This window comes from Chelon labrosus (assembly GCF_963514085.1).
Source record: "Chelon labrosus genome assembly, chromosome: 22".
Lineage (NCBI taxonomy): Eukaryota > Metazoa > Chordata > Actinopteri > Mugiliformes > Mugilidae > Chelon > Chelon labrosus.
In genome coordinates this window covers 22,771,678-22,794,568 of record NC_140355.1, presented here as the reverse complement: position 1 = coordinate 22,794,568, position 22,891 = coordinate 22,771,678, and the positions used below count along the sequence as shown (strand labels likewise).

Here is a 22,891-nt window from a genome sequence, read left to right as displayed (position 1 = left end):
CGTGTGTGTGTTCAGGGCGGGGGTGGGGGGGTTATAATTAAATAACACATATGTTCATGTATGCAAACTAACACAAAGGTGACAGTGAAGAAGACCGAGTCTAAAGTCGCGTGGATCGACTGAGCGCGCTCGGTCCGCCGCTACACTCGCCGCGTTGCAGGTTCAACACAAGAAAGCGCACATTTTAAAAGATGGGACGGTCAAAAAGAAACGAGCAGAGGAAGAGAGTTTGAGTAAGTGCTGTAAAAAGAGAGAGAGAGATGAAGAGGTTGTGACTGAGGAGGTATTAGAGAGAGAGAGAAAAAGAAGGGAATGTTCATTTGCAACAGGTTGCAGAGAAATGAAGCAAATTTCACTTGATGTGAAGACGCTAATGAGAGAAATAATTATCAGAGCCATGTTAGAAAAACTCAGAACTGCAGCGAATGAAATCCAGAAACACAAAACTATGGAAGCAAAGAGACGTGAAAATGAACCACGACAGAATACAGAGTTTATTTGCACAAAAAAAAAGTTCAGTTACAGTTGTTTAAATTCATCACTTTCAAATCTAATCCATGTGTCGCTGGGCTCAGGCTGCACGCGTTTAAATTTATCCCAGGTCACACTGAAGATCTGTTCAGATTATCAGTTAATGTGAGATGTTTCCAGATCTGATCACAGACTCATCGACAGGATTTAAAATCTGGATGATTACATCATCCTTTTAACAATGACCAGTTAGAGAAACACGTCTACAAAGACACTAGGCTAACGTTAGCTAGCATGTTAGCTCGCAAATCCCACCTCTAGTTCTGAATAAGGAAGTCTCCATAAAACATCAAACCCAATCTGCAACAGTGAGATCTGAGAGAAGACAATCTCTAAAGATTCTCTTTAGGTGTGTGATGTGACATGATTTGAAAAATAAATCACGTAGGATTTTTTTTTTTTTTTACTGCAGGCTGAGCTCAGCTTTGGAGACGTTAGAAAAGAGACTAAAATCCTTGCCAACATGACTTAAGTTTAAATTTACAAACTTTAAAATGACGATTTTTACATATTTTAACATTAAATTCGTGGTTTTATTTCACAGAGAATTTGGTCTTCATTTGCTTCCATATGTCAGAGTGTGTGGTGTTAATTAATATTCAGACATCAGGGAGAACTGGTGACGAAGGAACGTCGTCAGCGTTAGCATGAGCCGATAGCTTTGCAGATTTCAGAGTGAGGATCTAAAAGCCATAACGAGCGTGACGGTGATGCTTTGCTGCACAAACTTTATCGTGTTGTGTTTTTGAAAACTTTAGTCCTTTTTTCTTTTTGTGCTGTATTAAATCGATATTTCTGGATGTCTGCGGTCCTGCTCGATAAAAAAAAAGCAGATTTGTTTTTCTGTTTGAAATTCAGGGAGATTTTACATCAGCTGTTAAGTTCGATTTAAAAAGATGTTTTAAAAAAAATCCACTTTAAAGTCAGCTGATCCGCCGGTGTCCGACTCAGCTTGAGCCCAATTATGGCTAACGCAAAATAAAAAAGTGCAGTAAAATAAATCTCCCTTGACTCTTTAATAGATTGTAAATCACGCTTTAGTACAGGGTTCCCAACCTAAGGGTCACGGCCCTCCAATGGGTCACCGATTCATTCTGAGAGGTCAGAAATTTCTTTTAATCACGTTTTTCATGTAAATTTTGAAAAGCATTAATATTTAAATATTTATATTCATATTTCCAGACAAATTTCCTAAAAGTAAAGATTCTTGACTCTTAACATGAATGATTTGTGCCTTGTGTCTGAGCTGGGTCGGACACCAGCCGGCTGATGGCCTGCTGACGGCCTGCCGATGGTCTGCCGATGGTCTGGTCTGCCGACGGTCTGCCGACTGACATCCACGTTTCTTTTCTTTTCTTTTCTTTTTTATTTCTGAGGAGTCCGACGTGGCTGGAGGTTGTTCACATTTGAATATTTTGGTTATAAAACTGTATATTTGGAACTCGAAACCTTCGGCCACAGTCCGCCGTCTGCAGCTAAAACCCACCGATCGAGGTCCCTGTAGCTGTCCTGGTGTGAACGACGCTGCTTTCTGTTTAGTGATTTATTGTTTTTAAAAAAAGGGCAGAGCCCCGACGAGTTTTCTTCCACTCTCCTTTTATAAAAGCCGAGTGAAGGACGCAGGAGCCAGGAGCTCGTCCTCGGTCCCATCTGTCCCCCCCCCTCATGAAAATATTTAATTTAATTTGGTGACATGAGTGAATGTCCTCCGTGCTGTAGATGTACACTTCCTCCCTCTTTACGTGCACTAAAGCTTGGAATAACCGCGAGTTAGTTATTCTTTGTTAGCGGCATAAGCTGGCCTTTGTCGCCACCTGGAGGCAAATAAGGATAAATCATGTGCAGTCCCTCACTCAGAGATGTGGTAGTATTTGTATTTTGCAGAAAAAAAAATAAATATATACAGGCTCTGTTATGAAATGTCTGTGTGGTGTCGTCATTGTCTCATTTGTTTCATGTTTGAAAGGATTAATTAAATACTTTTAGAGCTTTTTCTTTCTTCAAACATGCAGCTGATATTGTCAAAACTGACAATACAGAAGTGCATTCACGAAAGAAGAGATTTTGGAGACTTGGACTCGTCCTTTATTAGAGCAGTTCAGAATTAGCTTGAGATTTATTGTGTTTTAAGATTTCTTCAGTGTTAAAGTGATTCTGTGACGCCTGTCAGTACATGAGATGGTACAAAGCAAACATAAACACATAGTGGAAAATTCTGCAAACTTAATTTTCTAAAAAGTGAAAGACATTCAGGCTCTGTGGTACCATTTAGGCTGAATTTGCCTTCAGACTGAGTCGTTTTTCACCCCAATTTCATTTTTGGAAAATTAAGTTTGCCGAATTTTCTCTGAACAGTCTACGTTTGCGTCATATCACCTCATGTACTGACAGCTGTTACTGAATTACTCTGATGATGAGAAAATCTGAAAATCCGATAATTCTCAAGCTAATTCTGTACAGCTCCTCACTGATATGTAATATTGTCTCATTTTCCTGAATAAATAAGTACCCAAGTATGACATTCCTGTTTAATTAGTTTGATTGGATTCTCTTTGTCTAATTTCAGGATCTGGGTTTTTTAAATATCCACAGTGAGCTTGTTTCTTTTTGAGGCAGAAATTATCTAAAAATGTTTTATAATTTATTTATTTTTGCTTGTGTAGAGTGTTTTACACTGCCGAAAAACCGGGAATCAAACCCTCAGCCTTGAATCAACCTGCTGTGCAGCACATCATCATCACAACCTGTAAAACAACTGAATAAACAAAATCACTTAAACAGTAAATGTACTCTGGTTGTGGAGGTGAACTACAACCAGCAGGGGGCGCCACAGATTGTTCATCGCTCCTGAATGCTCCTGTCTTTCAGCTGAACAACATCCAGACATTGTTGATGCATTAAATCATCATCACTCAGGTCCTGAAACTAGACTAAAGTGAGCCAATATTACATATCAGAGAGGTGTAAAACTAAGTGAAGCCTTGTTTCAAGTATCTGCTGTGACCTCCTTGTCACTAAATGTTTCTGGTAACAGCTGATCAGTGGTCTACAGCAGCTTGGAGGAATTTTAGCCCATTCCTCAGAACAGAACCACTTCAGTTCTGAGATGTTGGTGGGTTTCCTCACATCAACTGCTTGCTTCAGGTCCTTCCACAACATTTCTATTGGATTAAGGTCAGGACTTTGACTTGGCCGTTCCTAAACATTCATCTTGTTCTTCTTTAACCGTTCTTTTGTAGAACCACTTGTGTTCTTGGTTCTCGTTGTCTTGCTGCATGACCCAGTTTCTCTTCCTTAATATCTTCTCCTTACTTCCTTCCTTCTTTCCTTCCTTCCTTCCATCCTTTTCCTTCGTTCGTTCGTTCCTTTCTTCGTTCCTTTCTTCCTTCCATCCTTCACTTTCCTTCCTTCCTTTGTTCTTTCCTTTCTTCCTTCCCTTTCCTTCCATTTCCTTCACTCGTTCCTTCCTTCCTTCCTTCCTTCTGTTTCCTTCCTTCCTTCCTTCCTTCATCATCATCTTCAGTTTAAAATCTACGTCGTTGCTGCAGTAGTGCCAAGTTATTATTCAAACCATGTCATGTCCCTTCGTGTCCTCAGCTCTGTCCTCTTGTTTATCAAGTTTCTCTCCACCTGTGGAGGTGCAGAGGTGGGCGGTAACACTCCTCACCTGAAACTCGTTGGTGCTTAATCAGCTTAACCTGCCTCACCTGAGGAGACGCGACTAAAGGACCTGCTTGGAGAGCTGCAGGGTCTCTCTGTGTCATGTGTCTCTACTTTACGTTGCTTCCCCTCGAGCTGTGAAACATAACGTGTGAGAAGACGAACCGAGCTGGAATCCAGCAGGTCACTTCTTGTCGGTCACCTGACCCAACAGTTCAGGAAGTTCCCTGCGTGGAGGACCAATCAAAGTCGCCGGCGTCTCTTTGTCTCTGTTGTGGTTTCTGAGGATCTCTGTGTTACCTTGACTCAGAACTACACAACACACTGCCGCATACCAAGACACACAACCCCGAGAGGTCACATGAAGGATGTTTTGGCTGCTTCTGTACGCCTGATAAACACAAACTGGTTTCAACTGGATGCAGCGGCAGGCGGAGAAAGAGAGCGGCGCTCAGATAAGCGTTCAGCTTTTTAATGAGACCTGTGAAAGACGTCTTTTGTCCCGGACTCACGGCTGCAAGAGTGAAAAGACAAGAGTCAGCTCGTATTTAGGTTCACTACTGTAGGGGCCGCACGAGTTCAGATGTTGGTCTCTGATGACGTCACTGATGAAAACAAAGTAGAAAATAATGAATCTATAACGTTGACCTGAATACATATGATGAGAACAGAGCTGCAGATATGTATAGCCTGTATAAAAAAAAAGCAGCACCTCAGCACCATCAGTAGCATTCAATAGTACTCCAACATCTCTCATGGGAGTTCTGCAGCCTTGAGTTCTCGCTATGTTTTTAAGGACTGTGCATAAAGAGCATAAAGCTATATTTGCATAATTTAAAGTTTGCTGAATTATCTATTAGTAGCTCCTGTTTGTAAATCACTCATGATTATATAAAAAAATATCACTGGATTAATGGGAGACTGAAATTTTAATATTTCCAAAGGGAGTTTTGCAGATCTGATGCATGTTTTTTTTCTCCTTGGACACTGGGTCGTCACATGATTCTTCTCACAGTCGTAATGTTTTAGTTATGTGTTGGATTTTAGTCACACTTTTATTGTCTTTTTTTCTGCAGAAAGTTTCCAGTTCTGTGAGATTCTAGCACACACTCTAATATCTGGTTGGACCTCCTTTATCTTTGATTCCAGCTCATTCTCTGTATCATTGTTTCTAGAATCTTCTCCAATGTCTCCAGATTTATTTCCATCCAGTGTTTCATTCATTTTCCACCAAGATCTTGTATTGATGATGGGAGAGTCTGACCACTGCACAAAGCCTTCTCCAGCACATCCCAAAGATTCTCAATGGGGTTCAGGTCTGGACTCTGTGGTGGCCAATCCATGTGTGAACATGATGTCTCATGCTCCCTGAACCACTCTTTCACAATCTGAGCCCCATGAATCCTGACATTGTCATCTTGGAATATGATCCATTGATGGAATAACCTGGTCATTCAGTATATTCAGGTAGTCAGCTGACCTCATTCTTTGGACACATAATGTTGCTGAACCTAGACCTGACCAACTGCAGCAACCCCAGATCATAGCACTGCCCCCACAGGCTTGTACAGTAGACACTAGGCATGATGGGTGCATCACTTCATCTGCCTCTCTTCTTACCCTGATGCTTCTCCACTATCCTTCCAGTTTTTAATAATGCCTTGGACAGTTCTTAACCCAGTTTTAGTAGTTTCTACAATCTCCTTAGATGTTTTCTCTGCTTGATGCATGCCAATGATTTGACCCTTCTCAAACAGACGACCACAGGATGTGTCTTTAGACATGGTTGTTGAAGAAATGAGAAGCTGCTCATTGCATCAGTTGGGCTTAAATAACTTGTTGTCAGCTGAAAGATAATCACCCATGCAGTAATTATCCAATAGGAGGCTACCTGTTTGATTAGTTAAATTCAAGTGGAGACTTTGTTTTGTCGAGACAGTGTTTATATATACATTAGTGATTAGTGATTCATTAGTCAGTTTCCAGCTCTTGTTGGTTTGTTTGTCGCTGCAGATCAACTGGAACCAGGAAGGTATCTGGTCCATAAATCCACCTGACTGTTGTTTTCAGACTTTAAATGTTTGAGGATTCTTTTTGTGAAAATGCGTCAAACCAACATTTGTCCAAGGACTCGTCCACAGACTCACTCTTGTGTCCACACTCGGGGACAAACAGGAATCTGGGCTGGTTTCCAGTTCTCAGGACGTCCTTGACGACTTCTACAACAGACCAGGTTTTCAGTCTGTGTGTATGTCAGCTCTTTCCAAAGCTTCATCTGAAGTTAAATTAAAGTGTGCATGAGTAAAACATCCAACGTAAACATGAACGAGCTATTTTAGTTCAGTTTCACTTCACGTGTGAAAACTGTCATCTTTTATTCTGACGTCCTGTTCGTCTGCAGCCGACGGATCTGTGGACGTCAGCCAGAGATATTCACCAACTGCTTCAGAGTTCAGCTCAGAATTCATGAGAAAACCATAAAACTTTATATTTAGATCATCGTTTATAAGAATAGTTGCTCCATTAAATCAAATGCCGTACTGAAATACAGTTTATGAGTTTTTATAAATATTTAATCTCGATTAATTGCATGATTTCCACAGTTAATGTGCGATTAATTAATCTGCAGTTTTTCTTAAAGTGAACTTAAAAATATGTTTTAAATTTAAGTTTTTAATCCACTCTAGAAACTTTAAACCTTTGTTTTTTAAATTAAAATCAGGAGATAATTAATTACCTTAAGGACGAGAAATTAAATAAACAACTAAAAGTAAATTGTGACAAAGATATTGAACATTTCTCTGCACAAAACATAAGAAATAAATGTTTAAAACTCATTTTAAACCCCTCTAAATGACAACTACCAGTACACCATTAAATTAAGAGTCAAACACAAGCCATAGTCTGTGCTCCAGATGTTACATAACTACCTAAATCAATCAATCAATCTTTATTTATAAAGCACTTTAAAAACAACGAGGTTGGCCAAAGTGCTGTACACAGACATGAGAATATATAAAACAGGATTTAAATCATAAAACCAATCAAACCACGTAAACAATAAGAACTAACATCTCATGCTGAGTTAAAAGCCAAAGAGAAAAAATGTGTTTTAAGGGAGGATTTAAAATGAGGAAGACAGTCGGCCTGTCTAATGTGCAATGGCAAGTTGTTCCACAGTTTGGGGCCAGCAACTGCAAAGGCCCGGTCACCTCTCATTTTCCTCTTTGTCTTTGGGACAACCAACAGTGACTGATCTGCCGACCTAAGAGAGCGTGAGGGAGTGTACGGCTGGAGCAGTTCGGACAGATACTGAGGAGCGAGGCCATGAATACATTTGAATACAAATAAAAGAATTTTAAAATCAATACGGAAACGGACAGGGAGCCAATGAATTTCTGCTAAAATTGGGGTAATGTGATTGTGCTTTTTGGTACCAGTTAAAAGTCGAGCAGCAGCGTTTTGAATGAGCTGTAGTCGAGACAGTGACGCCTGGTTAAGCCCAACATAAAGTGCATTGCAGTAGTCTAAACGAGTTGTGATAAAAGCATGGATTAAAATCTCGAAGTGGTGGAGAGAAAGAAATGATCTTACTTTGGCCAGTTGTCTCAGTTGGAAAAAACTGGACTTAACCACTGTTTTTATCTGTGCATCCAGTTTCAGATCACTGTCAACTCGTACACCGAGGTTAGTTGCTGTCTGTGTTAAATGCTGATTTAAAGGCCCCAAATCAGCATGGACCTTGGAGGCCTCACTAGGCCCAAACAGCATGACCTCGGTCTTGTTACTGTTCAAGTGTAAGAAATTTACAGCCAGCCATGCTTTGATTTCTGCCAAGCACTCTAGCAGTTGATTTGCAGAGTAGTTGTCTGTTTGACGGAGGGGCATATAAATTTGGCTGTCATCAGCATAAAAGTGGAAAGCAATGTCATGTTTTCTTAGAATTGATCCAAGAGGATCCAAGTAGAGGGAAAACAGAAGTGGGCCAAGAATAGAGCCTTGGGGCACTCCTGAGCTAAGGGGCGCTACACTGGACTCAGCTGTTCCAACATGGACACAAAAACTTCTTTGGGTTAGGTAGGACCTAAACCAATCTAGGGCATGACCACGAATGCCCACCCAGTTCTCCAGGCGAGACAGGAGGATCTGATGGTCCACTGTGTCGAAGGCAGCTGTTAGGTCCAACAGAACCAAAACAACACAGTGACCAGAGTCGGTGGCTAAAAGAACATCATTAAAAACTCTCAACAGTGCTGACTCAGTACTGTGGTGGGTTTTAAACCCAGACTGGAAGATCTCAAGAATGTTGTGTTCATCTAAGAAAGACTTCAACTGGAAGTACACAATTTTCTCCAGAATCTTAGAGAGGAAAGGGAGTTTGGAGATTGGCCTAAAATTTGAAAGTACTGATGCATCTAAACCAGGCTTTTTAATCAGTGGTGTCACTACAGCATGTTTAAAACTTGCAGGTACAATCCCATTTGCTAAACTACCATTTATTATGTTGAGCACATATGGTGCTAAGGTGGATGAAACCTCTTTGAAAAGACTAGGTGGAAGTGGATCATTGGGAGACCCAGCAGGTTTCATATGGCCAATTATCTCTCCCAAATAGGGCAGAGTGACAAGCTCAAACTGGTCAAAAACAGCAGAGCTTATGGCTGATATGGAGGGGTCGTAGGAAGGAGGATTGATGATGGCCCTAATGTTTGTGACCTTATTAATAAAAAAGCTCAAGAAATTCTCACAGAGTTCAGTTGGGTTCTCCAGACAGGTTGATTGTGGGGCATTAAGAACGGAATTTACAGTTTTAAACAGAACACGAGGATTGTGACAGTAAATGTAATCAGGAAACGTACTCTGTGCTGAATAAGGAAGTAAATAGGCTCCTTGCGTCATGTGTTACGTCATTAGATGTACTGATGCATCATGTGGATGTAGGTCAACGTACAACTGGTTCTTATTTCATTCATGGGTTAATAAGATGATTATTTTCTCCATAAAACAGACGTAAAAGTAAAAGGGTAAACGTTTAGTTTATTAGAAGATGATCAGCTGAGCACAAAGAGACTCACAGTGTGGGACATGTTCCTCATGTTCTCCTCTCAGCTGTGTCATAATAATGTTGTTGTGACTCTGTGACCTGCTCCACATGCATCAGATCAGTGTTTACCTCGTGTCACGGCTGCTGGACATTTGTAGTGAAGTGAGCTGCTTCTCTTCCGACTTATAAAACAGTCCGATCGAATTCCTGAAGCTCAGCTCCAACTTTTCCCTGCGCTCTGTTTGTCAGGCTGCAACAGGAAGTAGGTCAGCAGCTCATGTGAGCTCTGTCCTACATCTGGTCTGCAGCAGGAGTCAGTGGAGCAGACGCTGCAGCAGACGCACATCTGCAGCTGCAGCCAATCACCATTTACAGAGTCAAACCAAAAAGACATTCCCAAAGTCCCAAAGTCCCCATGGTAGTCCTATTTAAAGTGGGCCGAATTATCTGTTAGCAGCTCCTGTTTGTAAATCACTCGTAAATATATAAATAAATGTCACCGAATGAATGTTAAACTGAAGAAAACTTAAAATTCTAACATTTCTCAAGGGAGTTCTGCAGTAATGAGGAGCGGTTTCTCTCTATGATAACTTATCAGATTTATAGACACCACTTGGAGATGGATATCAGATATATTGATGTCCTCAGAAAGTTTTATTCACATAGAATCTAAAATTACGTTTATCATGTATGTGTGCTGAGATTTGACTGAAGTATGATCCTGAGAAGAGGTCAGAGTTCGCACTGAGTGAGTCAAAAAGTATTTAAAGCTGTATTTGTATTATTAAAAGTGTGCAGAATTATTTATTAACAGCTCTTGTTTTCAAATCACTCATGAATATATAAAGAAATATCACTGGATTAATGTGAGACTGAAGAATATTTAAATTTAGAGTATTTCTAAAGGGAGTTCTGCAGCAAGGAGGAGCATTTATTCAATTTATGGTATTTTGGGAGTTTTATCGACACTTCTTGGAGATGGATATCAGATATATTGATGTCCTCAGAAAGTTTTATTTACATAGAATCTAAAATTATGTTTATCATGTGTGTGTGCTGAGATTTGACTGAAGTATGATCCTGAGAAGAGGTCGGAGTTTTAAGATTTTGAGTTTTCTCGATGCACTGAGGGAGTCAAAAAGTATTTAAAGCTGTATTTGCATTATTGAAAGTGTGCAGAATTATTTATTAACAGCTCTTGTTTGTAAATCACTATTGAATATATAAAGAAATATCACTGGATTAAAGTGAGACTGAAGAAAAGTTAAAATTTTAACATTTCTCAAGGGAGTTCTGCAGAGCTGAAGCATGTTCTTCCTCCCTGGACTCTGCGTCGTCCCATGGTTCTTCTCACAGTGTTTTAGTTATGTGTTGGATTTTAATTCAACTTTTATTCCATTTATTCTTCTATGATGTCATTAATATTTTCACTCTTTCACTCGTTGCAGAGGAAGTTTGTGATCGTAGAAAAGAAGAAAACCCAGAGACTGGTGTCATTACTTTATAAAATAAACCTTTTATTTTATCAAAAGTTGATCATGACAATAATATATTTATATATATTTATATATAATGCACAGAAATGGAATAAACAGCAACAGAGTATAATGAAAAACTAGTGCAAAAAAAAAAAAGATTTACAAATACAAAAATATATTGCACTTGGTAAATTTGAAGTTTTAGCTGGAAGAAGTCATGTTTGAGCAACATTCTGGATCTGATATATATATTTATATATATATATATCTCTGTAAACACTTTTTATTTTTTATCTTTTCCATCTACAGCGAGAGAAGCTTCAGTTCAGAGCAGAAACAGGCGACTTGTGGTACTTTGAATCTTGGTCGGTTGGAGTTGTGCTTTTTATTCTTTTTAGTTTTTAACTCGAGACCTCGTCTGTTTTTTATTCTCGTTTCAAACATTCACTCTCTCTCTCTCTGACTCATTCACACTCGTTCACACTCGTTCACACCTGGTCTGAGCGTTTCTTTAAGTGCTCTCTCGTGAATTTCGTGGCCTTGAGCTCAAATCTGAAATGTGCCACTTAGAGTTCAGCGTCTACTGTAGCATACAGGCCTGCGGCGATCTGCAGAATAGAAAACCACGGGTAGAAAAAACAGTAATTACGGCATGTGCAAAATTCTCTGCGACGCAGGAGGAGGCTTCGTCTCGGCGGCGGCGGCGCGTCGACGCGTCAGAGAATGTTTGTTCGCCTCGTCTGGAGCGCAGGATACGGAGGATCCAGCTCGAAATCCCTGGTCCGTCGTGTCACCAAATACTCTGTGAGCTCTGACCTTTTCCCAGCTCCTGCAGGGTTCCGGCCTTATTTATGGCGATACACAATCTGGTGAGAAGCTGGCTATGTGTCCCTGGCAGCGGCGGCAGCTGGAGGGCGACCGGTGACTTATTTGTGCAGAAGTTCCCTCCTCAGCGGGACGGGCACATGTCGGGCCTCCTGACGTCCACAGAGCCGCACACCTCCACGGGGTCTGGATAAGGATCGACCTGGGGGGGGGCAGAGTGAAATGTTTACAGGCTGCAGTTTGAATTTATTATTATTTTGGGTCAAACCTGCAAGAATCTGTCTAAACTGTTAAACTGCACACTTGTGTGACATGTGTCTTGTTCTGTTTATCATGTGTCGGGTTAAATAGAAGTTAACTGAAAGTGAGTGCAGCATTTACAGTGTGCAGAATTATCTATCACCATCTCCTGTTATTAAATCACTCATGGCTGCACACACTGCCGACACTGGATTACTGTGAGACTGAAGAAAACTTTAAATTACAACATTTCTCAAGGGAGTTCTGCAGCCTTGAATAATTCTTTTTTTCTCTCTGATATCTTGTCTTTTCCTGATTGCTGGACACCAGAGATGATTGTATCTTCAGAAAGTTTCATTGATATAGAATCTAATAAACTTTTTTCCATTTCACTATTTGGACTTATTTTTATGCTTTTTAGGAATATAAACACAAGCATCTAGTGTATAAACTAGATGAAACAGCTCCTGTTTGTAAGTCACTCATGAATATATAAAGAAATATCACTGGATTAAATGGAGACTGAAGGAAACTTTAAATTCTAACATTTCTCAAGGGAGTTCTGCAGCTATGAGTTCTCACTATGTTTTTAAGGAATACAAGCACTGTGCATAAAGTATATAAGCTGTATTTGCATAATTTAAAGTTTGCCAAATTATCTATTAGGAGCTTGTGTTTGTAAATCACTCATGAATATATAAAAAAATATCACTGAATTAATGTGAGACTGAAGGAAACTTTAAATTATAACATTTCTCAAGGGAGTTCTGCAGCGAAGGGGAGCGTTATTCTCTCTGATATCTTGTCTTTTCCTGTTGCTGGACACCAGAGATAATTATAACCTCAGAAGGTTTTATTAACATAGCATCTAATTAACTTTTTTTTCTATTTAACAAGTTAGACTTCTTTTTATGCTTTTTGTGCTTTTTAGGAATATAGAGTAACAAGTCTAAAGTGTATAAACTTTTAGTATTTGCATCATTTAAAGTGTGCCGAATTATCTGTGAGGAGCTTGTGTTTGTAAATCACTCATGAATATGTAAAGAAATATCATAAGATTAACTTGAGACTGAAGGAAACTTTAAATTCTAACATTTCTCAAGGGAGTTCTGCAGCCTTGAATAAGGTTTTTTTTCTCTCTCTCTGTTATCTTGTCTTTTCCTGTTGCTGGACACCAGAGATGATTATATCCTCAGGAAGCAGAGCTCACATAGAATCTAATTAACTGTTTTTGATGTGGATGAACATAAACCATTAGTATAAAGCCGATGAACTCTTCGTCCCGTCAGGCTGAGTGAGTCTTGGCTTGGTTTCCAGGGTTTAGGGTTACTGTACGTCCTGTGCGGTGACATGTACCTCAGAGTAGAGTGGCGGCGGCAGATATCTGAACTCTGTGATGTATGTCAGCAGAGATGAGTGCTCCTCTCCGTCACGGCCGGACCTATCACAGCCCTGCAGGCAGTCCCTCCTGTGAGCCTCAGATATGGCCAGGTCGCTGTAGCTCGGCGGAGCTGCAACCGACAGACACGTGTTAGAGATCGATCCTGCATGTGAGGGACGAGGACGGAGAACATGCTCGGAGGTTCCTCTTACCCTCGGGCCTCTCGGGCAGCCCCAGCCAGCTCAGGGTGCTGCAGTTGCTGCTGATGCTGGAGGTGCGGGAGGTGCCGGTGTGAAGGGGTATGGTCCCGATCACCAGCGGCAACGACAGAGACAGGTTCAGACCGCCGGGGACGTCCACGTACACCTGGGGGACGGAGACAGGGAGGATGTCTGAGTTTCACCTGGAACTCAAACATCAAGCTAATTTATATACAGTTATTATCAGTGGCCTTTAATGAGGTGGTTAGCTTTATGGTCTAAGAGGATATTAGCTGAGTAGATAGCTTAGCATTTTATATGTTCAGAGCATAGTCTGTATATAAACATGGACACCACGTCCCCTCTTCCTCTCATTGGTCAAACTGACTCTATGTTCCCGGGGATACGGGCGGCGCCATCTTGTGAGTTTGAAAGTCAGAGTCTGATCAGTACGGTCTGGGGGCGGAGCCACGTGGAGCCGTGATATTGATGCCCCGCCCACACTTCCTCCAGACTCACTCATGTTTTAGTTTAATTAATACTACGCTCTGCTCTACCTCCACCTGTTAGAAGGAGATGATGGATTATACACTGGACTAGTTTATTTATCTTTTACAACTTTCTTTTACTATTTTACGGAGCGGTTGTCATGGCAACTGGTGGTCACCATTATGTCACATCCTGAAAACTAAAACGAAACTTATCCAAAAAAATTGACACATGAACATTCATCAACATTACATTAACTGCCTAAAATGACAGAAACCATCCTTTGACGTGTGTTTTAGTGTTTTAGTTTGGCCCAAGCCCCGCCCACTAACACGGAGGGGTGGAGCTTATGACCTGTACTGCTGCCAGCCACCAGGGGGAGCTCTGCTAGCTTCAGCTTCACTTTAAAGGAGCTGTTCCGCCGTCGTTAGCTGCCAGTTTATGATGTTTATATTTATATTGTTAGCAAATCATTAGCAGGATATAATCATAAATCTATCAGTAGTTTAAAGCATCTTAAAACCAAGTTATTAATTCAGGTTTTATTGTCGAGCTAGTAGGTTATCAGATGAGAGGTTATTAAGATGTTAGTAGCATTAGTCATTTTATAATGTTTTGATGACGCTGTAAGTCTACGACCTTTATGATCATAGCTATGTTGTACCACGGATGCTATCAGTAGCTTTAATCATGTTGTGACCGGGCTCTGAATGTTTTTATGGCTCTATGTTATGACTGAGATGTTTTTATTTCCTAGTCCTGAACTCACCACGAGGGCGTACTCCACTCTGATGATGGGACAGTCCAGGATGGAGGGGGACACCGGAGGTATCTTGAGCATCTTGCCCTCCCAGCTCTGGCTCTTGCCCTGCTGCAGGGGCTCGCCCCGCAGGTTGGACACCAGCTGCTGGATCTGCTTGCCCTTCCCCTTGGCGAAGAAGGTCTGGGTCTGGTAGAGCGCCGCCTTGGGCACCACCACCCGGGACGAGCAGTTCTCCACCTCGGCGAAGATCTGGATGGACTCGCCTTGGAGAGAGGGGACAAGAGATCAGTCTGTCAGACTGAGAGAGAGGAGTCGCGTGAGTGGAGGAGAAAAGGTCGAGAGGAGGAGGAGGAGTTCAGAGGAGAATCAGCTTTAATGGCCACATGCGTGTGAACATTCAGGGAATCTGACTCTGGTAACACAGAACTTAAATAATAATAAATCTCAATCTGTACACATTAAATATAGGATCAGAGCAGATATATATACAATGATCCAGAGCGACACCCCGGGGGAAGAAACTGTCCTTGTGGCGGGTGGTTTTGGAGGAGGAGGAGGAGGAGGAGGAGGAAGATGCTCACCTGGTGTGTAGCCCTTCCTCTCTATCTTGGCGCTGAGGGAGATCGGACCTGAAGCACAGAACCAGCAGCACAGAGTCTTCTCCTTGGTCCCGGCCTGAGGCGCCTGAGGACGCAATTAAAAATCAGAATATGTAGTTTAATCAGGAGGAAGAGGAGGAGGAAGAGGAAGAGGAAGAGGAAGAGGAGGAGGAGGAGGAAGAGGAAGAGGAAGAGGAAGAGGAAGAGGAGGAGGAGGAGGAGGAGGAGGAGGAGGAGGAGGAGGAGGCTACAGACGTTCTCACATCTCTAACTCTAGATCAAATACGACGATGGAAACGTTTTATCCAGATAAAGTTTAGTGAACAATATGTTTTATTTTATTAGAAATCAATTTATTAATAATAATTATATTAATAATATATTTAATTTAATTAACAGGTACAAATAAATAAGTCAAAGCAGCTAGTAAAATACAATTATATATTTTTTTACTAATTAACATTTTATTTCTGTTTTTAAAATAAAATAATGCTTCTAATTTATCTTTTTTTATTTTTAACATTTTACTGTAACTCTTACCGGTAAAGTTTTATTAGAAATGTATTTACTGATAAATAATGTATTAATAATAAATGAATGAATAAATAAGGTAATAATTAATAATGAATATATACATTTACTTTATTTATTTATTATTAATAAATAATGTATTGATAATACATTTAATATAAATGTATTATTATTTATTAGGTAGAAAGTAAAATAAGATTTTACTGATGTTTTTTAAATAAATGATGCTTTTAATGACTCTAATCAGAAATATATTTAGTAATAATATATTATTTTTATTTATTACATAGCGAAGTTGAAGCAGGAAGTAAAATAATGTTTATATAAATGAAATTAACAAAAATACAGAGAAAATTAAAATACCATAAAAACTGAGTGAGAATTATTTTAAAGTATAAATAAATAATAAAGTGGACAGGCTAGCTGTTTCCTCCTGCTTTCAGCCTTTATGCTAAGCTAAGCTAGGCTAAGCTAGGCTAGGCTAGGCTAGGCTAGGCTATGCTAAGCTAAGTGTTGCGGTGCTCACCAGCAGCAGCGGCGTGTTGATGTCGATGTGCTCGAACACGATGAACTCCTTCTTGACTTTGACGGGCAGCAGCCACGGACGGTGCAGCTCGGCCTTGACCCAGTACCGGACGCTGCCGTGCTTCCCCTCGAAGGACGTGGCCAGGGCCCTGACGGAGACGGGACGGAGGCAGGTTAGGACGAGTGGGACGCCTCGGACCTGTTTAACGTCCTGTCAGCGTTAATACTACCAGGAGTTTAGAGGAGAATATTTATTTTAATAATTATTTCTAGCCTCAGACGACGGACTCAGACAAACTTTCCCTCCATCAACAGAACGTTTCAGTAAATATTTGCTCAGACTTTAAACTTTAGTTTGTATTTCTCAAAGAAGTCAAAAGATTATTTCCACTGAAATAAATTAAATTCAGTTAAATGAAATAAAAGTCTTCTTGTTCATGTTTATATATTTTAATCTAAACTCTTCAGGAACCTTCCAGCGGTTCCAGTCTGGGTTTTGTTGAACGTCCTTCCTGTTTTACTTTCATAGTTCCGTCTCTGTTTTTCCTCACTTCCTGTTTTAATTTGAAAAGTTCCTCGTCCCCGTGTCCTCCTGTGACAGTTTGTCCTCGTTCAGTCTCACCTGTGTCTCGTGGAGACGTTAGTGGTTTTTATTTCCTCATCATTTCTTGGTTCTTCCTGGTTCTTTGGGTTCGGACCAGTTCATGTTGGATTATATTTTAATCTCCTTTATGTTCATCACACTAACTTTATTCTAAAACATTTCACGGTTTATTTCCCACTTTTAACTTCTTCAACATTAAGTTCAATGATTTATGAAGATATATATGTTGATGATAAACTACAGCTGTCAATCTAACGACAGGAAGTGGATATTAAGAATATTTCCCTTCATCATGATCCATTATCTGATATGTCATGATGAGGAAGCTCATAATTAACATTAATGACCTGATGGATGGAGACGAACCAATCACAGCTCAGTTTGTTCTTTAATATTCTGTCGTACTCACATCTGAGGCAGGTTGAAGCTGAAGGCGAACTCGTGGAAGCCGGCGTGGAGGACGGTGAGTCCCTCCTCTGGACAGTCCTCGTCTGAAAGACAAAGAGGAGAAGAGACAGACGTCTCCTGGTCAAACCTGGACTCAGAGTCTTCAGCTCAGAGAGTCTGAGTGTAATGTGAGAAAGTCTGGAGGACGTTTAATCGTCTGATTGAGACTGAGACAAGAAGCAGGAGACACAAAATAAAAGACCATTAAATCTGAAATAAACTGATCTCCTGTTTGCTCATGTTCATCTTAGATTTATTCTGTTTTACATTAAAATGGATGAAGTTAGGAGACATTTAACTCACTGAGACATTATTTAGTTAAATGAGGTTTAAAGAAAGCTTCAGTGGAAGTTCTTTGTTCAGGAAATTCATCATTTTGTAGATTCATTCAAATTCAGAAAACTTTATTTGTCCTGGGGGGTTGAGTGCAGATATGAACAGGAAAATAAAATAAAATGAAATAAAACAAAATAAGAAAAAATAAAATAAAATAAAATAAAATAAAATAAGAAAAAACAAAAACCTAAACTAAACTAAAAAAAGTAAATAAAATAAAATAAAATAAGAAAAAACCTAAACCAAACTAAAAATAAATAAATAAAATAAACCAAACTAAAATAAAATAAAATAATAAAAAGAAATAAGTTACTTGGAAAAAATAACTTTTAGACTTTATTTACTAAATGTTTAATATAAAAGTGGACAAACTTCGTTCCCTTTTATATTAAACTGATTAAAGGAGGTGAACTAGTATCATGAGGAGTTTCTCTGTCTGTGAATTTCATCAGTTTTAAACAGAAACTTTCTTCAACCATTGGCTCAGGTGATTTTCAGTCTTTGTCTCTTTGTGTCTCTGTCTCTATGTGTCTCTGTGTGTCTCTGTGTCTCTGTGGTCTCAGAGCAGCGTTTCCTGAGCAGCAGCTGTGTTGGTCTTTTATCAGTGTGAGTAAAGAGTAACACACCCAGAGGAGTCTGAGCGTGACCTCCATCCACTTCCTCATTTCTTCTGTTTGAAAACGTCTCCAGTCGACCCCGATGAACTTCAGCTTCCTGCCCCCCCTCCCTCCCTTCCTCCCCCTTCCCCACCCCGGCTCATCTCTTTATCAGTGTGTCATAAACACCATGCTCATATATATTTAGATTTATATATGTTTATGCGTGTGTGTGTGTGTGCGTGTGTGTGTGTGTGTGTGTGTGTGTGTGTGTGTGTGTGTGCATGTGTGAGCGTGCACGCCAGTCAAGGCACCGGCGCCACAGCAGAGCAGGAGTAGACCGGTATGAACCAGACTGAGCAGCTTCCTCCAGCTGGAAACTCCAACGCATGCACTGCAGCTCGCGACGCCATTGGTCGGCGAGCTGACATGAATCCCCGGGGCCGAGCTCTGATTGGTGGAGAGCCGACAAGCCCCTGCCCACATCAGCACAGCCATGTGGTGTGTGGCATGAGCGAGGGGAGGGGGGGAGGCGGGGGAGGCAGGGGGGGGGAGGAGGAAGGGTGTTGTACTGACAGTGAACTCCAGGTAGACCCACGGCTCTCTCACGCAACGACACAAATAAGAACAAAGATGAGAATAAAAGTAGAGCTGCCTTCACTGAGTCACAGTAGAATCATCAGCTGATTGAAAACTAGAACAACTTTAAAAACAAATCAGGTTTAGAAACGTTAAAGGGACGTTTATTCACATTTAATCAAGAACTCTCTGGTTCCTGCTTCTAACATGAGTTTTATTTTTCTTTAATCACACTTTAGTTTTTATTAGCAGAGACTATAGAGTAGATGTGACAGTAAGACACGTTGTGGATGTGTTTTAAGGCCAGTAGCTATGTGGCATATTTAACATTTAATGACACTTAAATGTGTTTTAAATTAAAATAATCTGCGTCTAAAGCCTGAACATGTTCAGGTCACCGTCGTATTAAAGAAAGAAAACAAGGAGATGATTATTACTACAAGATTAATCAGTCACATCCATATCTGCATCGAGTTAATGATTAGTGGATAAATTTCTTCCAGGTTTAAAGTTTAAATATGTGAACTGATGCTTTATCTGGGTCTTGTGTTATTGTAATAAATAAATAAGACGATAATAAATACGTCCAGGATGTTTGGTGACTTTAGTCCGTACACGTCATGACTTGGGGACATGACCCAGATTTTGGACCAACAACCCTGGAAGCCTCCGTCCTCAGAGTTTAACGTCACCGCCTTAAATCTAATTTATTTATTTATTTATTTGAGTTTTAGATTGAAGTTAGACGTTGTCTCAGGATGTTGAGCCATGTTCTCTGGCAGTTTCTGTTTCTGAACAGGTTTGAACCGCTTCTAACAAAGGGAACATCCCTGACACGTCTGGTGAACTCATCGCTGTAGCTGCATGAAATGCTTTCATAAAACTAAAACGTCTTTTAACCCTTCACAGGAACAAGATGAATGAATGAATGAGTAAAACTTGAGCGACTACAACTGTACAGACTGTCTTGAACGCGTCCCACCTGTTCGATGACGTGGGGAGATGATATGTATCTTGGAACAAGCTGTAAACTCTCTCACACGACGTCCAGGATGTCGTGATGTTTGGTTTTCAGACGCCTTCTTTTAAAATTTGAGCGACTACGACTGGACAGACTGTCTTGAACGCGTCCCAGCTGTTTGTTGACTTGAGGAGATGATTTGTATTTTGGAACAAGCTGTAAAGTTTGTATTTTTTTACTGACACAATAATTAGTGAACGTAATTTTATTTTTATTTTAGTTTTGGACTGACGTACGTCCCACGAAGACGTCCAGGATGTTTGGTTTTCAGACATCTGGTGATTTTATGACTGTTAGTTAACAAACTAAAACTTCTTTTAAAATTTAAGCGACTACAACACTGTCTTGAACGCATCCCAGCTCTTCGTTGACTTGGGGAGATGATTCGTATTTTGGAACAAGCTGTAAAGTCTCTCACACTTTAAGTTCTTCTTTATTTACTAAGACGATAATTTGTAAATGTAGTTTTATTTTTATTTTAGTTTTGGACTGACCTACGTCCCGTGAAGACGTCCAGGATGTCGTGATGTTTTGGTTTTGGAGATGATTCGTATTTTGGAACAAGCTGTAAAGTTAGTATTTTTATTGATAACATCATTTGTAAATGTAATTTTATATTTTGGTCCCGATGTCTGTTTTTTGGACACGGTCTCGTTTGGTAAAACACTTTTTAAAAACCTGAAACCTGGACAAACTGCATCCAGAAAACATGGACCACCTGGTCTCATCTGTTCTTGACCTCTGACCCCAACACTCCTCTCCATCCAGGACACAGAAAACCAAACTTCCTCCTCGGAGACTCTGCAGGAGGACGAGGAGGACGAGGAGGAGGAGGAGACTCTGCAGAGACTTGTTTTTTTATTTCCATAACGCTTCAACTAAACTGTCCCTTCACTGGTTTGCATGTTTTACTAGAGGAGCAGGTAGAGGGAGGTTAGGAGGCTTATACAGCAGCTGAGACCTTTACATACTAACACACACAGACAGAGAGAGAGGCAGTCTGGTCCTCCCTTCCTCCCTCCTCCTCCCCCCTCCCTCCTCCCTCCCTCTCTGGCAGTTTCTGAACAGGTTTGAACCGCTTCTAACAAAGGGAGTTGCCTGCTCTCGCCTTCTCCAGGATGTCATCAGTAAAAACGTCTTTTCGACCCAAACACCAAGTTTTAACACTTCGACGGGTTTCGACTCGGGATCGGTTTCTGCTTTTAGTCGAACTGTTAAAAACACGACCAGAACTTTTTTTTTGGTTTTATCTAGTTGTTGTTGTTGTTGCTTGTTTCTAATTTCTCTCGAAGCAAACTGATAAAAACTCGTCCAGTCTGTGCGTAAACACACTAACCCCCCAGACACATCAACGTTTGTTTGCTTTCATGTGTTCATGTGCGCTAAAGGATGAATCCATCAACGATCAGCTGTTGCATCAGTACCACTGCGCCCTCTGTATTAATAAAGTTTTGACGCATTGATCAGCTGCGCCTCATCACTCCACACCAGCAGCAGCAGCAGCAGCAGCCACTCACCTCTCTCCTCTCCTATCAAGGTGTCGTAGTGGTGCAGGTATTCCACCTCCTCCGTGTAGTTCTGGGTGTAAGCCGTGTTGGCCCCGGCGTTCCTCGACTCCGTCCACCGGACCTTGGCGACTCCTCTGGCGGTTATGTCCAGGCTCCTGACCCGCACATCCCCGGTGACCTCCACCACCACCCTGCCCGACACCAGGTCTCCGCCGGAGAACACCGGCAGGTTGTTCTCGTTCAGGCTGTCAAAGTAGACGGCCAGGGCCCTCACTTTACCCAGCACCATGATGATGATGATGATGATGATGATGGTGGTGATGATGAGGGCAGTCAGCGAGGAAACAAGTGGGGGAAATAAGAAAAGTCTATGGAGGAGAAGTTGTGAGTTGAGCCGCGTGGCACAGGGTCCTGCGCCTTGCTCCGGGTGCCCAGCGCAGAGCCGGGTCTGCGGCTGTCAGTGCTGGCTCATCTGGTGGCTGCTGGTCCGCTGCAGCGATCCGCTCTCCTCCTCCGGCTGCTAGCTGGAGCTCCTCTCCGCTCTCTCTTCTGCCGCCTGCCTCCGGCCGCTGCGCTCTTAAAGCTTCCGTGCGCAAAGGAGCGGCTCACTGAGCATGTGCGCGCAGACCGGCCGGCCTATGAGCACAGACACATAATCTGACAAACACACAGGCGGTGTGCCTCCACTCCTCCACAGTCTGTGTTTGTGGTGGATGTGAAGGTTATAAAACACGAGCTGAGCAAGTCTGTTATTAAAGGTTTACTGCAAAGACATACAGAAATGAAACTAAAACGATCTGATCAGTAGAAACTGCTGCTGCTGTCTCTAATGGATCTCTACCTACCGCTGGATCAGAACCATCAACAGCTGCTTGTTGACTTGGAGACATGATCCAGATGTTGGAACAAGATGGAAAGACTCTCACATGTTAAGATCTGATTTATTTATGATGGTAGTTATTTAGAGAAGGAAGGAAGGAAGGAAGGAAGGAAGGAAGGAAAGGAAGGGAGGAAATAAAGGTTCAGTTCTTCTTTATTTTAGAGACAGATCTCAGATTAGGACTGAACCCTGGATCTTCTTCCTTCCTCAGTTTCTTTTAATAACTTGCTGACTCATTGATCAGTGTGTAAATAATTTAAATGATCAGTGTTAACATGTTTCCATGTCTGACTGTCACTCAAAAACAAAAACATGTTAAGTTTCTGTGAGAACTATTAAATCAGTCAGTTTTGAATTTGACTTCTGGTTAGAATCTGAATTAAATATACAACAGGTTATGGTTCTAATTCAGAGAACATGAAAATGTCAATAAACAATCAACAGGTGACCTGATTATTAAACAGTTAAAATGTCTTGTGCTTGTCTTGTTTTTTTTTTCTTCTACAAAATCGATGAGAAATGAATGAATAATAAAAATGATCAGACATATTTTAGTTTATTCCAGCAGTTTATTTTTATTCATCATCGGTTCAAACAGCAGCCTCCATCACTGAGTGGTTAAGGTTTGTCTAAACATTTCCTTTTTACAGAAAA

General features: G+C 40.9%; 1 protein-coding gene across 1 annotated transcript; it reads right to left on the bottom strand.

Annotated features, from left to right (window-relative positions):
- Positions 1–10,730: 10,730 nt before the first annotated feature.
- Positions 10,731–22,308, bottom strand: LOC311507525 (arrestin domain-containing protein 3-like). Its single transcript, XM_084571897.1, has 8 exons — positions 21,367–22,308; positions 17,280–17,361; positions 16,268–16,415; positions 15,193–15,295; positions 14,618–14,874; positions 13,372–13,525; positions 13,135–13,289; positions 10,731–11,740 (listed from the first exon to the last, which is right to left on the bottom strand). Exons 1-8 carry the CDS (start codon positions 21,644–21,646, stop codon positions 11,663–11,665), a joined length of 1,257 nt encoding a protein of 418 aa, XP_084428023.1. The 5' UTR covers positions 21,647–22,308; the 3' UTR covers positions 10,731–11,662.
- Positions 22,309–22,891: the final 583 nt, after the last annotated feature.

What these genes read in the sequence shown, in the direction of transcription:
- LOC311507525 (XM_084571897.1), bottom strand. Translation starts at nt 21,646, where the DNA reads ATGGTGCTGGGTAAAGTGAGGGCCCTGGCCGTCTACTTTGACAGCCTG. An exon ending in AGCTTCAACCTGCCTCAGAT is followed by an intron (nt 16,416 to 17,279) that starts GTGAGTACGACA and finishes CGTCTCCGTCAG; the next exon opens with GGCCCTGGCCACGTCCTTCG. An exon ending in GCTGCCCGAGAGGCCCGAGG is followed by an intron (nt 13,290 to 13,371) that starts GTAAGAGGAACC and finishes TGTCGGTTGCAG; the next exon opens with CTCCGCCGAGCTACAGCGAC.